Source organism: Theropithecus gelada, chromosome 6, assembly GCF_003255815.1.
Source record: "Theropithecus gelada isolate Dixy chromosome 6, Tgel_1.0, whole genome shotgun sequence".
In the NCBI taxonomy this organism is placed as follows: domain Eukaryota; kingdom Metazoa; phylum Chordata; class Mammalia; order Primates; family Cercopithecidae; genus Theropithecus; species Theropithecus gelada.
In genome coordinates, this window is record NC_037673.1 from 166774392 (window position 1) to 166790145 (window position 15754).

General features: G+C 48.2%; 1 protein-coding gene across 7 annotated transcripts in view; it reads left to right on the plus strand.

Moving 5' to 3' along the window:
• The window catches only part of KCNIP1 (potassium voltage-gated channel interacting protein 1), a 385234-nt gene that overhangs the window by 236432 nt on the left and 133048 nt on the right, over nt 1-15754 (plus strand). Inside the window, exon 3 of one of the 7 annotated variants that reach the window (XM_025388843.1) lies at nt 7280-7307. The exons of the other annotated variants lie outside the window; for them this stretch is intronic. Coding sequence (XP_025244628.1) covers nt 7280-7307 — 28 coding nt within the window. The remainder of the gene's footprint in view (nt 1-7279; nt 7308-15754) is intronic. 7 annotated transcript variants of the gene reach the window in all.

Consider the following 15754-nt stretch of genomic DNA (forward strand, 5'->3'; position numbering starts at 1 on the left):
GAGATGGTGGTGGTGATGATGATGAAGATGCTGGATGGGAAGGGAGAGGAAGAGGAGGGGGAGAAGATTAGGCAAGAATGTAAAAGCCCTCATGGGTTTTAGAAATCACAAGAGGGCAATTTGTTGCAGCAGAAATTGAATTACCTTTGGAGTTATACAGATGTGCTGAAATTTACTACCAGCAACAGGAAACTCACACACCCTGCCCAGTCCATCCCACATTGTTCTGTGTGGCTGGGGAAAGCTACCTTATCTTTCTGAGTCTGGGTCTCAGTCCCTCATCTTCTCCAGGGTTGTTATTAGGAGTGAATGAAGCCATGTTCACAAAGTGCTTAGCACAGTACCTGGCCTAGTGGGTCTGAGTCTGGGTCTCAGCCCCCAATCTTCTCCAGGGCTGTTGTTAGGAGTGAATGAAGCCATGCTCACAAAGTGCTTAGCACAGTACCTGGCCTAGTGGGTGTTCAATTCACAGTGGATATTGCAGTTGCTACTCTTGTCAGTACATTTCTGATCTCCCCAACTTACAGATCACCACTCCCCTTGAGAGCAGTTGTACACTTCATTGTGTGTGCTTCTGGAAGGCAGGGATAGAACATTCATTCATTTAGTCAACAACTATGGATTCAGCAGTGTCTCTATGCCTGCCACAGTGCTCAGCTCTGACCACACAGCAGTAAACAGAATAGACGAGCTCTCTCTGTCCTCATGGAGCTCACAGCCCAGTGGGGAAGACAGACATATAAGCAACAAGTTTGTAATTACAAGTAAAGGTGCCAGCCCCAAAGAACACCAAGTCACAGGATACAGAACAATGTGGGATGGACCCGGCAGGGTGTATGAGTTTCCTGTTGCTGCTGTAACAAATTATCACAAATTTAGTGGCTTAAAACTAATAAAAATGGGCCGGGTGCAGTGGCTCACACCTGTAATCCCAGCACTTTGGGAGGCCGAGGCAAGCAGATCACCTGAGGTCAGGAGTTCAAGACCAGCATGGCCAACATGGTAAAACCCTGTCTCTACAAAAATTGAAAAATTAGCCAGGCGTGATTGCAGGCACCTATAGTCCTAGCTACTCCGAGAGGCTGAGGCGGGAGAATGACTTCAATCCAGGGGGCGGAGGTTGCAGTGAGCCGAGATTGCGCCATTGCACTCCAGCCTGGGCAACAGAACAAGACTCTGTCTGGAAAAAAGAAAAAAAAAAAAAACTGATATAAATATATTATCTTGCAGTGCTGGAGATCAGAAGTCCAAAATGAGTCTTATGGGACTTAAATCAAGGTGTTGCAGTGCTGTGTTCCTTCTGGAGGCTCCAGGGGAAAGTCTTTCCTGGCCTGTTACAGCTTCTGGAGGCCACTCACATTCCTTGTCTCATGGCCCCTTCTTCCATCTCCTAAGCACATCCCACCAACCTCTGCTTCTGTCATCATGTGGCCTTCCTCTGACCCTGAGCCTCTGCCTCCCTCTGAGAAAGAGGCTTGTGATTATATCAGGTTCACCCGGATAATTCAGGATAATCTCTTCATCTCAAAATCCTAAAGTTGATCACATCTGCAAAATCTCTCTTACCATATAAGGTAACATATTCACAGCTTCTGGGGATTAGAACATGCATTCTTAGGAGACCATGATTCAACCTAGCATAGGGGAACCCACTTCAGGCAGCTGTTGTCCTTGCCATCACCAGCTCAGTGCTTGGCACAGTAGAGGCCATGGATATTCATTCAGAGAGAGTATGCACTGAGGCAAGCCTGACCTCAGGTTCGAGATAGGAAATTGGCTTTCATGGGTTCTTTAAGGACCTGTTACTTTGCTCATCAATGTATCTTCAATCATCAGAGGTCAGATCTGCTGGAGAGTGCAGTCTTTCAGGTTCATAAAGTAAGACTGGATGCCCCAGAACTTAAAGTCAGGGAGGTACCCAAGAAAGCAATCATAGACTGAGTCCCCATGCAGGGCACTTTCTCTGATTGACAATTTCTCTGTTCTGACAGTCACTGTTGGCTGCATTCCTCAGATGAGGGACCGAGGCACAGAGAGGTGCAGTCAGTCACCTGAGGCCACACAGCCCATGAGTGGAAATCCGTGGAAACTCACTGTCAGCTGCCTGGCATCAGGGCCAGTGCTCTTTATCTCCGCCCCACACATTATAAAGCCACCCAGCTTTACGCTCAAGGGAACTTCCTATTTCCCTATTGGATTATATGTATAATTTGTAGTATTGCAAGATTTCAACAAAAGCAAGCAGCAGCTTGTGGTTCTGCCACTCACTCCTGCCTGTGGGAATGCCATGTGATTGTTTAAATGGTTGGAATCAGGAGAAAGGCAGCAGCAGAGCAGGACCAAGAGAGAGCCCAACCCTCGCCTCCCCAAATCCTTCAGCTTCCTGAAGTGTGGCTGCTGGGTAGTGGCTCCCCCAGGTAAGAAAATATAAGGCCATGCCAAGGGACCCTGGAAGCTTTGCAGAGCAAACCCACCCCATCCCAAGCCTTCACATGTCTAGGCTGTTTCCTGTGATTCGGTCTGACTGTCAATGGCCTAAGATTGAGAGCCAAGGTCAGTGAGGGGGGAAAAGGGACATGTAGTGCAGGGGCTCAGCATCCAGGCCTAGAACTTAGACTGAGGCTCTTCACCCTCCTCTGTTTCTTGCTGATGGCCTTAGGCAAGTCACTTCTCTCTGACCCTCAGTTTCCTCATCCGATGAAATGGGTGTAATAATTGTGCCTACCTCTTCAGGGCTGCTGTGGGATAAAATGAGCTCATACTTTCATGTTAGCATTAGCACAGTTCCTGACAATAAGAACCAAATAAGTGGTATCTGCTATTTGCTGTTTTAATTAGGTATTCAGAGTCTATGTTAAATTAATTAACATACATACTTATGGAGCATCTACTCAGTGCCAGGTACTGCTGTAGATGCCAGGAGTACAGCAGGGAATAAAACAACATCCCTGTCCTTGACACAAACACACAAGTAAATAGAGAAGGTCAGAGATAAATGCTCTGCGGGAAAACAAAGCAAAGTGAGGGATGGAGAGTGCAGAAGGTTGGGACACTTTTGTTTCAGATGAGTGTCAGGGAAGCCCCCTTGGAGGAGGCACTGTAAGAGCACAGACTCGAATGAATGGAGTATGTGAAGGTGCTTAAATTGTTTTTGTTTGGTTTAGTTTGGTTTGGTTTGGTTTGGTGTGGATTGAGGCTGGCCTTAGGAGCCTGTTGGCCTTCCAGGCCAGTCCTGAAGCCCAGCCCAGAGCGCCAGACTCTGCAGTCCGACAGTGGAGGGCCCACATCTCAGCCAATACATGGCTTTGGGTGGTGACTTCATCTCCCCTAGTGTTCCTTTCTCCCTCTGCAAAATGGGAATGGGGATGGCTCAGAACTCCCAGGGGGAGTTAGGAGGAATAATGTAGGGGAAGTGTGAGCGGAGTGCCTGGCCTGGAGCGTAGTGCACACCCAGTCATAGGTAAGTGCTGGTGCTGATTTTATTGGACACAAGTTTGGAAACTCAGAGCCAGCAGGGATGGCCTTGAAGGTAAAGAGGAGGTAGTTGGGAATTTTTGCACTTCCTAGGACCTACCCTCAGAGAGACAGGGGTCATTCCAGAGTACCTGAATACCCGGTTTGGGCCAAAGACACGTCCAGCCAGGGCACCCGTCAACCACCTTGATATTTGCCCAACACAGATCCTCTGAGGGAGAGCTTAGGAGGCCTGGAGGCCCCATGCTGCTGATTACACTGAGGGCTGGGAGGCAGGTAAAGCAAGAGTGGAGAAGTGAGTCTGGAGGTGGAAATGAGACCTCCAAGGAGGGGATGGCTGACTGTGGCTGACACGTTTCTCTCCAACTGGCAGAGGATTTGCAGTCGAACTCTGCTTTATGGTTTGGTGATGGTCAGTGTTGGGGCAGGCACTAGGTCAGAGGGTGACGGGAGAGGGGAGGGAGGTTCCAGCCTCGCGCTAGGCAGCCTGCACCTTCAGCCTCAGCCACCTCGCCACCTAACTGGGGAGGATTCACTATAACTCTTTTTTTTTTTTTTTTTTGAGATGGAGTCTCGCTCTGTCGCCCAGGCTGGAGTGCAGTGGCCAGATCTCAGCTCACTCCAAGCTCTGCCTCCTGGGTTTATGCCATTCTCCTGCCTCAGCCTCCGGAGTAGCTGGGACTACAGGCGCCCACCACCTCGCCCAGCTAGTTTTTTGTATTTTTTAGTAGAGACAGGGTTTCACCGTGTTAGCCAGGATGGTCTCGATCTCCTGACCTCGGGATCCGCCCGTCTCGGCCTCCCAAAGTGCTGGGATTACAGGCTTGAGCCACTGCGCCCGGCTGGATTCACTATAACTTTGACCATTCCTGGGACTATCTCCATTTCAAATAATCAGATCCCCTGCCAGACTGTATTAGTCAGGGCAGTACAAATGCTGTAACAAACAGCCTCGAGTGTCTGTGGCTATTTACTTCTCGTTGCCATGGCAGCCAGTGCAGCTCAGAGTGGACGGGCACGTCTGCATGCCTTCCATCCTGAGGCTCCCCATTCTCTCTCTTACACTGCTGGCTGGGAAACGGAGCCTGGAGGAAGCCTCAGGTTTGTATGGCGCAGGCCTGGAAGTGAGGCACACCACCTCCACTCCCATCCCCTGGGCCAGAACTCAGGCATCTGGTCACACACACTGCCCTTGAAAGGAGAAGAGAACAAGGACACTGGGCACCTTTGTCAAGCCAACTCCCACGCCCATGGAGCATCTACTATGTGTGGAGGCGTCAGCTCCTCCAGACAATGTTTTCTGTCCTTTTCCATCTTCTCAAGCTGAGTCAGAGGTGTGTACATGTGCAAATGCAAACCTTCTAGGCTCACTTCCTGCTTCCCTGAGTCCTAAGCTAACCACTAGCACAGCACAGATCACGAGAGTGATGACTGCCTGACTGTGTGTCCTTCTTCCCAGTAGAGTTTGAGCCACATGGAGGCAGGGGCCACAGCCTGTATTCTCAGGACTTGGGCGGTGGTGGAAGCTCCATTTAGCTTGCTGAAGAGGAAAGGGGAAAGAAAGGAGGAGAGTGAATTAGCACTTCTTGAGATCTCCCAGATCATTTTTTAAAAACTGTGGTAAAACATACATAACAGAAAATTTACCATCTTAACAGTTTTGGAGTACGCAGTTCTGTACCACCAAGTACATTCATGTTGTTGTGCAAACTTCACCACCAGCCATCTCTAGAATGTTCTTCATCTTGCAAAACCAAAACTCTGTACCCATTAAATGACTCCCCATTCCCTCTTCCCCCAGCTCCTAGCAACCACCATTCTATTTTCTGTCTCTACGAATTTGACTACTCTAGGTACCTCGTATAATTGGAATCAACAGTATTTGTACCCTGGCTTATTTCATTTAGCATAATGTCCTCAGACTTTATTCATGTTGTTGCATGTGTCAGAATTTCCTTCCTTTGTAAAGCTGAATAATATTTCATTATAAGTATATACCACACTTTGTTTATCCATTCACTTGTCGATGGAAATTTGGGTTGCATCCACCTTTTTTAGCTATTGTGCATAATGCTGCTATACACATGGCTGTACAAATATCTAATATTAGTCCCTGCTTTCAGTTCTTTTGGATATGTATCCAGAAGCAGAATTCTTGGATCATATGGTAATCCTATTTTTAATTCTTTTAGGAACTGCCATGTTGTTTTCCATAGCAGCGGCAGCATTTCACATTCCTACCAGCAGTGCACAAGAGTTCCAATTTCTCCATATCCTCACCAACACTTGTTATTTTCTGTTGCTCTTGTTTGGTTTTTTAACAATAGCCATCCTAATGGGTGTGAAGTTGTTTCTCATTGTGGTTTGATTTGCAGGTGTTGATTTGTAGATTTTCCTGAAGGTTAGTGATGTGTGCATCTTTTCATGTTCTCATTGACCATTTATATGTCTTTCTTGGAGAAATATCTATTAACTCCACTCACATTATTGTAAATTGTATTCCCAGTCCTTCTAACTCCCCAATGAAGTGGGTATTAGTATGTTCGTGTTACAGTAAAGCCAACTAAACCTTAGAAAGACTAGGTTAATTATCCAAGGTCACATAGCTAGAAAATGACACAGCTTGTATTGAAACATCAATTTTTCTCTTTCTAAACCGAACACACATTTCATGAAACCTACTATTATTGCACCACAACATCATATTGATTTACTTATGTGCTCTCCTGTCTGTCCCATCTACTACACAAATTGAGTGTGGTTCGAGATCAGAGACTGCTTCTTGTCTTTGGCACAGTGGCAGCCACTGATCAGAATCTCTTGCATGCTGGATAAGTAGATGCAAGATCAAGGCCACACCTAAAGTCCCCAGGTGACTTGAGCACTTGAGTTAGCTGCTGGAAACTTGGGCTTCCTCTTCTGCAAAATGGGGAGAGAAAATCAATTCTCAGTGGATTGTTTAGAAGATTTGAGCAAAGACCTCTGCAAAGTGCTAAGTGTGTGGCTAGCATGTGGCAGGTGCTGCCTCAATAGTAGAAATTAACACTGCCACGCTATAAGCTCCAGGTAAACACAAGAAGCCCAAAACATAATCTGTGCCGTCTGCTTGCATTCCTCTTAGTTGGGGACATAAAATAGCCCATCTACAATCAAAGAAGAAAATCAGAGTCAGCACAGACTACGGATATGCTTCTATATGTGTCGATTATTTCCAGACTCATTCGGAAGAATCTGGACATACTGGTTGCCTCAGAGGTCAAGAAAATTGGCTCATTTACTTCTGTAACTTAATTTCAACTATCTATGCTTTTACATAGTTGGAATTTGCCATGCACATATATTACATTTAAAAGAATATATGCAAGAATAGTGTGGTCAGGTGGCCTGATCCACAGGTGGGTGGAAGAGAACAGAGACAGTCTTCTGACCCCATCTGGCTTCTACCTGCCAACCCCATGTGTTCCGGAGACTCCACATCTCCTGGCATGAAGCAGAATCCCTCTCAGGGAGTGACCTCACCTCCTCCCAGAAATGTTTACCAGAAAGAACCTATCATTGGCTTTCTCCGTCCCCAGCACCTAATAGAGATATAACGGAGAGGGGAGCATTTGTAATTTACTTTGGAGGGGTGTGTGGAGGCCGAGTAACACTGCCTTCCGTCTCGGTGACAACAAACTCATGCTTCACTATAATTAAAATGTCACTTTGATAAATAATTCCATCAGCCCCCTTCCACCTATGAATAGCTTCTTGCCATAATTGTTCACATTCTGCTGAATTAGAAGTATTCAAGGGAGAATTTAAGAAGTATTTAGGCAACAAAGATAAATCGGGTGTGTTTTCCACCCTCCCACAATCCCTCATTAAGCGAGACATCATCCCCGGCTGGGCAGGGCGGTGCTGGGGGAGCCTCATCTCTTGTTCTCAGTCACTCTTTCCCTGAGTGGAGGGAGCCGGAGGGGTTGCCACGGAGGCATGAACCTCAGGAAGGGACCGGAGTTTGGGAATGCATGTTTGGGGGCCTTCCCTTCCTAGCTGTTACTGTAGAAAAAGAAGAGGATGCCTGAGGTTGTGGGAAGAACTTAGGCTCTAGCTTCAGGTGAGCTTGGAAAGTCAATGAACCTTTCTGGACCTCTGTTGTATAACAGAATACAAGATATAACTCTTCATTCAATCTTGCATCAAGAGCTTGAGTCAAGATATAATTCTTGGAGGAGACATCTGACCTTGAGGGCCCCCCCCTCCCAACCATGTTATGGGACTCAAGGCTTCCAAAGGATGACTTTCCCTGGAAGACACAGCTAGAGATTGGCAGCCCCAGGACCTTTGAATATTCGACAATACCCAGTAGGATATGAAGCACGGTAGGAGCTCCATGACTGTTCCCATCTTCCTTCATTTTAGTTGGTACCTCTTCCTTCCTGATAAATCACATCTGCTGGGAATAATCCAATAGTAGTATGCACAGAGCCAGCCACGGTGTGTTGGACACCTCAGGAAGTGTCCCATCTTGGGTATATCAGTCCTCACCTTGGGTAGAAAGAGATGGTATTTGACTCTTTCCCCACCAGAAGAGGGGTATGGCCATGTGGTTACAAGAGCAGCACTTCATAGTATGAAGGCCATGGTTCCAAGACAACCACTGCCAGTGTGGGGCTGGCATGTTAGTTACTCTCTCTAACTAGTTTCTTTTTTTTTATTGTTTGAGACAGACTCTCTCTCTGTTGCCCAAGCTGGAGTGCAGTGGTGCAATCTCGGCTCACTGCAACATCCGCTTCCCAGGTTCAAGCAATTCTCCTGCCTTAGCCTCCCGAGTAGCTGGGATCAGAGCTGCCTACCACCACAGCCAACTAGTTTTTGTATTTTTAGTAGAGATGGGTTTTCACCATGTTGGTCAGGCTGGTCTCGATCTCCTGACCTCAGGTGATTCACCCCCACTTGGCCTCCCAGAGTGCTGGGATTATAGGCATGAGTCACTGCACCCAGCCTAACTACAGTTTCTTTATCTGTAAATTGGAAATAACAGTAGTCCCATTGATGAGTTATGGAAAGTAGGGCCTTCCATGTTTGTCTACATGTGGCAAACATCACCCGTAGCTCCTGTTGGGTTTCTCAAGAGGAGTGTAGCAGTTTGGCCATGCAGTTTTAAATGCTGCATGAGCTACTAGGTGGGAGGGAGTACTGGGCCAATCCAACTTAGTCAACACAGGTCTCCCACACCATCTCCTCTGTGGCAGGCATAAGAGTCAAGGCCCACCTCAAGGCCACTAAAGTCCAAGCAGCTCCCCAGTCCTAGCTTCCCCACAGAGTCCTGAATGATAAATACTCATTGGTTGCGAAGGGGCTTGTCTGGGGTTGGGGACTAAGGGTGAGGAGCGGGATGGGGTTTAAAAATGGAGGGCCGGGGTACCAGTGAAGGGGAAGCAGTGATAAAATCCAGTTGGGTTTCTGCTCTGAAGCAGAGTCCATTAGGAAGATGGCTCCTTGGACCAGGGAGCTGCGTCTGAGGGGTTGTGCCCAGTTCCGTCAGGGGTGGGATTGGGAGTGGTCCATGAAAATAGCTCACATGCATGTGTGGCTGGCTGAAGAAGCAGAGAAGCCTGCATGGGCAGCCAAGCCCCATGCTGAGCACTTTGCCTGGAATGGCTCTGATAAAGAAGCCCATGATGCTGGAAGGAAGGGCTCCCTGCAGGACCCTCTAGGATGATTCCCTTCCCATCTCCAGGACTGCCATCCAGAATATGGTCTAGGATGGCCTTGAGTGCATAGGTTTCAGAATGTGGGAAGGAGGGGCAAGGAGAAAGAACAAGCACCTATTGATCACCTGTGTTAGCTCATTCAATCTTTCTAACATCTTGCAGGTTAAGTATTTCTATCCCATTTTATATCCCAAGCTAAGACTGAGAGACCTACGACGATTTTGCCAAGGTTATATTGCTAGCAAATGGCTAGATTTGAACCCAAGACACTAACTCCAAAGAGCCAAGCTCTTTACAGTGGGTCAGTCCATCATCTCTTTACGTTTTGCAAGTTTATGTCATGGTTTTAGACAATATGGTTGACACGCAGGACACTCTGCTAACCTTAACAAAGGTGTGTCTGTGAGATGCATGTGGGAGTCAGTGTCTCGGATGGTGGACTTCATCCAGACTCATTTCAAACTAGCTTGCACAGCAGGACTTCCAGCAATGCAAATGCCAAGCTACTCAAGGCTCCCTCTAAGATGCAGGGACTCAAAAAGTTGTTTCTGAAGCTCCAGGGCCTTTATAATGGGGCTTTGAAAGCAGCAAAAAGAAACAGCACACAAAGTGTAGAATTCCCCCAATCTGCACCTTAATACAGGCAGGCTCACCTGTCCATTTGTAAGTCAGTACATTTCTCTGCAAACGCTGACACCCTGTGCCCATCACACCCATAGTATCAACTGTCAGGACAGCTGCCACATGAAAGTGCTGTCACTACGGGCAACTGCCTCTTGGACCAGGAGCTAAGGGAGAAACTCCTTCCTCAGAGACCCACGCCAGACTGCAGTGTTGTTTGAGAGACCTGAGTATCTCAGGAGTGTGTTCTGGAGATCTGTGAGCAGGACTGTATCCATGAACCAGGACCCTGTCTTCAGCCACAGTAGAGAAGAGGAATGGCACTATAAAGAAAACACCACCCCACGTAGCATGGCGCCATGGAGAGAGCATGAGACTAGAAGCCAGGAGAGCCAGCTCTGCCAGCTACTGGCCAAACCACTGGGGGCCAGTGCCTTGGCCATCTGTGAACAGACACTGCTGGATGATGATTTCAAAGCTCTCATCCTGTCTGAACACCATCCAGTTTGAGACCTGCTTCATCACTGGGGTTCTGGGAGGCCGGAGCTGGAGCTGTGATCAGGGTTAAAATGCATACAGAAAGCACAGATGCTAGAAGCCAAATGGAGGTTGCCCAGGGGGTCCCCAACCATGGTGCTGGAAGCAGATGTCAAAATCAAGGATCGGAGCTTCTGGGAAGCAGACACAGCAAGGGAACATGAGTGGTGTGAGCTCACGCTGAGTGAGCACTGGCTGTGCACCAGCATTGAATATGTATTAACTCCCTTCAGCTGCACAATTACGCTATAGGTGAGTTTTATGGGGAAACCAAGGCACAGAATTTAAGTTACATATTGAAGCTCATGTAACATGTTGAAGCTAACGGGGAAGGCAGGGATCTGAACCCAGCTGATCCAGCTCCAGCATCCACGCTCTGAACCACTGGTCTATCCTGCCTCTGTTAGGGGTCAGTCCGAGATCATCATTCTAGAAAGAGCATTTAGGCCCACACGGTGGATGGCTGGTTCAATCTAGCTTAAAGGCCAGGAGCAGCACAGTGACTTGCAGCTGCAGCAATCCTATGACTCAAACCAAAGCAGATGTGACAAATGAAGGGACTGACTCTCATTCTCCCCTGCTGGGGAAGGATGAGCTATCAGGCCTTGTTGCAGGCTGAGTCAGTCATCCCACAAACCATCTAAATGAAACCTCTTCACTGAGCCTCATTTCCTGAGTGCTCTCCCTTTATCTGTGTTTGCAAAGAGGCTTCTCCCTCCATGCCAGCCAACCCACCCACCCCCGCACACACACACCACCTCTGGCTGGAACTGACGATCATGGGTTTTAGAAATGAGATAAATCTGGGAGATGAATGTATTCATGAGCCCATAAAGGGGTCATGAATCACTGGCCCCAATTACTGCCTTCAATCCTGACAGGATGAATTCCCTCAAGCAGATTCTCCTTGTCACACGACATGGGAGGCAGTGTCATGGCTGATCTAGGGCCACAGATAACATCATTATTCCACACCAGGCTGGTTTCGGTTTCCCAAGCCATCTCCACTTAATTTACAGCTCACTGCTGATGCTGGAAATATATATATATATAAAAAATAAAAGAAAGGAGAGAGAGAAAAACAAAAAGGGGAAGCTTTCATGCCAAGTGGAAACAAGACAAAATAAATGCACCGAATCCGATTTCAAAAACTGTTTGAAAACTCTGTCCGGAATTGCTGGAAAGGGCCTCGGCATCCACAGGAAATGTATCCCTACCAAGCCCAGTGCTGCTGAACTCCGTGGCCCCCACTCCTGCCTCCCGGTGACTTGTTTAGAACTACTTCGGATCGGAACAAATCGCAGCCAACTGCAGTCTCTCTCTCCAGCCCTTCAATCACTCCTAATCAGACCGTGTATTTTAGCAACAAAATCTTCCCTGGCTGAGGAGCTCATTCATCTGCCTTCCACCAGCTCGACACCCTTTGAATGGGAGATGAGGGGAAGCCACCTGCTTCTCTGGCAGCCGAGGGAAGCTGGGAGGAGGCAGGAATTGCCAGCCCTCCCTCTCTGATAGATCACCAGCGGGAGTCCAGACCAGCAGGAACCAGGAAAGGAGGTGGCAGGTCTGAGAGAAGGCACTGAAAAGGGTCATCTGAGTCCATGTTTGGTGAATGCCCGCCTTGAGCTGGACATCTGGCTTTGGTCCCTGGAGTTGGATAGCCTGGGTTCAAATTCTTTCACTACCATTTTCTGGCCAACCTATTCTCTGTGTGCCCTGGATAAGGTACCTACCCTGTGAGTATAGAAGCAAACTCCCAGGAAAAAGCGAGTGGAAAAAGCAAAGAACCAGGACATGGGTGGACTCGAGTCCTAGAGAGGCTCAGGAAACTTTTGTCCAAAGACACAGAGGAGCTGGTTGCAGAGGAGAGCTTAAGCTTACACAGGGAGGGGAGGCCTGGGAGGTGCCAACAAGTTCTATTCTCACTTCCGAAGGGCCCTCTCGAGAACAGAGGGTTCCCCTGCTCTGCAAGGGACCAGTGGACAGAAGTCAGCAGGGGCAGGAGCTTCCTCTCATCACAGATGCCAAAGCTGAAGCAGGATACTGAATGCAAACAGGCCCTGAAGCCATCTGATGTGCTCGTTCCCATAGCCCCATTGTGTGTGTGTGTGTGTGTATGTGTGTGTATGTGTGTGTGTGTTTGGTGGGGTGGGAGGGGAGGCAGAAGAGAAAGAGAGGGCAGAGAGCCAAAGACTGAGGCCCTGGCCCATTAGTAAAGCAGTTTGCAGATCTCAATGTCCTATGCAGACCCACAGGCTGTTGTGGGGTTGAGGGCTGCTGGTGTGTTAACCAGAGCCAGAGACTGGAAGGAGCACCAGATAAAACTGACTCACTCCTCCTTCTTCTACCACATTTCTCCTCTGAAAATTTACCATTAATCACAGGTGACGATGGAAGCAGCAATTAACATGAGCTAAAACAAACTACTAGGCATACAGTAGCGCTCAATAAATGCTAGCTATTACGATTACAATGGAGGGAAAAGTTGTCGCCGCAGCACACCATGCATCCCTTTTGGGTCTGGGGCCTCTCATCCAGACACAGGTAAGAAGACTTCTGACTCCCCGAGCAATCACGAGCAATGTCACGATGGCATCTAATTTAGTTTTTCCACATCTCAAATGAGATCAGGGCAACTAGTCTTACCCAACCCTTCAGAGTTACATGCCCTGTCTATCAAGGAATGAGTCTCCCATTGTTGGAGACAATCAAGTAGAGCCTTTCTGGTCACAGGTGGAGGAGAAAGAAGTAGACAAGTGGAGCTCAGAGGTGCCCTCCCATCCCAAGATTCCATGATGCTCCAGACTGTGGAATGAGCCCGGGAGTGTGATGGACCTAGGGGTGGGGAAGAGCGAGAAGTCAGAACACTGGCAGAAGAAGAAGAAACCAGACAACCCGGAAGCCAAGCAGATGAGTTTCACCTGCGTATCCTCTCCTCTTTCCCCCTTCCTCCAGCATTGACCTATGGGAGGTATTTCAGTGAGGACACACAGAGAACCTAGTCAAACAAGTACTTATTGAAAGAAAATAGATTCTAAACAGCACTTCCCTCCTTTTAAAGTGATTCACTTCCTTTCCACTGCCTACTCTGTTTAGGAGAAAAATGGAGCTTTTTAGCTTGGTGCCCAAGGTCCTCATCAGTCCTGAGATTACATTTATTGAGAGCACATGATGTGCCAGGCACTGTTACAGGCACCAGCTCATTCAAGCCATATAAAAACAACCCTGTGGTGTAGGTTCTCTCAGTGTCACCCCTTCAGATGAAGAAACTGAAGCCCAGAGAGGTCAATTAACGTTCTCAGGGCCACACAGCTAGTTAGTAGTAGAGCTGGGACCTGAACTCAGGTAACTAGTCCTTACACTACTCTTCTTAATCCCATACTTGAGTCGACCAGCCCTGCCCTGCCTCTCCAGCCTCACCTTACATTTCTCACCACCTGGAGTTTTTGGCCAATGCCACATGGAATGACCAGCATCTCCCTGAACACATGATGCTGTATTTAGCGTCTGGGCTTTAGCACAGCTGTTCCCTGTGCCTGGAATTCCCTTCCTTTTTTTTGTTTTTTCTCACCCAAAACCTGCTTATCCTTTAAGATCCAGCTTAATGTTCTCCTACTCTTGGGAGCCTTTTTTGGTGCCCACAACCCCATCAGGCCGGGTAGCATCCCATCTTCCGTATGCCCATACCTACCTCCTCTCTACCTCCCCAACCCTGGACAGACCCTCACACCACACTTCTCACATTATATTGAAACTGATGAATGCCTTGTCATCTTCTCCCTGGAGCATGTCATTCATGGCTGTCTCCTAAAGGCCTAGCTTGGTCCCTGCATTCAGTAGGCAGGTACTATTTGCAGGGGCAGGACAGCAAATGTTAGAGCTTAAGCTCTGCATCCAAAAGGGCCTGGAGTCAGATCTCCACTCAGCCATGTGTTAGCTGTATGACCCTGGGCAAGCTAGCCCGCTGCTCCTCACACTCCACGGTCACTGTGAGGGTTTAATGAGATCACACATATAAATTGATTAGTGCAGAGTCTGGAATGCAGCAAGCAGATGGCCAATCAATGTTTGGCAACACTGCACTTCAGAATTGGACTCTGCTTAGACAGTCTTCCTATCAAATTCCAGCTCTACCACTTACCAGCTGTGTGACCTTGAACAAGTCACTTAGCCTCTCTGAGTTTAATTCCTCCTCTATAAAATGGGCTTCATGTTTTAAAAATGACAAAGATTCTAAAGATTACAAACACGACACCTGCATCGCTTTCCTCTGTGTACAGAACAAGAACAGCCCTGTTGCAGTTTGCACGCCAAGTCTGTAGACTGGGCTGCAGTGCCTTTTAAATACACCAGCTCCTGGTTTGGAGCTAATGGGACACATGTCGGGGACGGCTGGGAGTCACAGCGGTGTGGAGGAGAATATGGCTTCATGAAAATGACATTTGGAAGTAATTATGGGAGCAATGGATCGGAACCACAGTCAGCTGCCAGCTATCCCCAGAGACATCACAGGAGATGGAGGCAGAAGGTGGAACATCATCCGGGAGCTGGACTAGAACATCCTGAGAAACTTCAGCCTGGCTTCTGCTTTGTCCTGAAAGCCCAGGGCTCCAGCTCCAGGGCCCTGTCTTGGAATGAGACAGTTTATCTGTTCAGGGCTTCTCTTAGTTTTTAATCCCAATAGGATAGACGTTGTATTAAAAAGCCATGTGAGATGGAAGAAGGAAATTGAATGAAATTTGAGGGCAGGTAGGAGCAGAGACAATAAATAATTTAATAGTGAAGAAAGGAGAAAAAAGATTGCACTCATTTCGCCCTTCAACAATTGTACTAAACACCTGCTCTGGGCCACAGACGGGCCAGACCCAGTTCCTGTGCTTAGGAAGCCCACAGGCCAGCAAGGAGAAGCTGGTTGGAATGTGTGCTTTGCACTGTAGCGGAGGCATCGAGCATGGTAAGGGACTGGCAGTGCCTGCTGCCTGCGGACATCGAGCAGGGGTCTTTGAAGAGGCAGGATCTGTCTGGAGTCTAACCTGGGCCTTGGCCCTAGCAGAGGGGAATGGAGGCGGCAGCAGGGGACAGATGCTGCCAGAGACTGAGATGGTGCTGGAGAACTGGGCTGAGTCTGGGTCAAATGACACCACCCCAGGCTATCTGCCCTCTGGGGTGAGGCAGGAGGCTGCCTCTGTGTGTGATTCAGAGACCCCAGAATCCCAGTGGCCAGCACCCCACACCACATGCCAACCTTTCTATGATAGCTTTCTCTTGTGGAACTGTGAAAGTGTAAGACCAGCTCCCGTATAGTGCATGGCCATCCTTGGCTTTGAGGACAGTAAGTCGGTCAACAAATACTTATACAGGGGGCCCTGGGCCCTGGCACTGATCTGAGCCCACAAAAAATGATCCTCCCACCTTGCCTCACA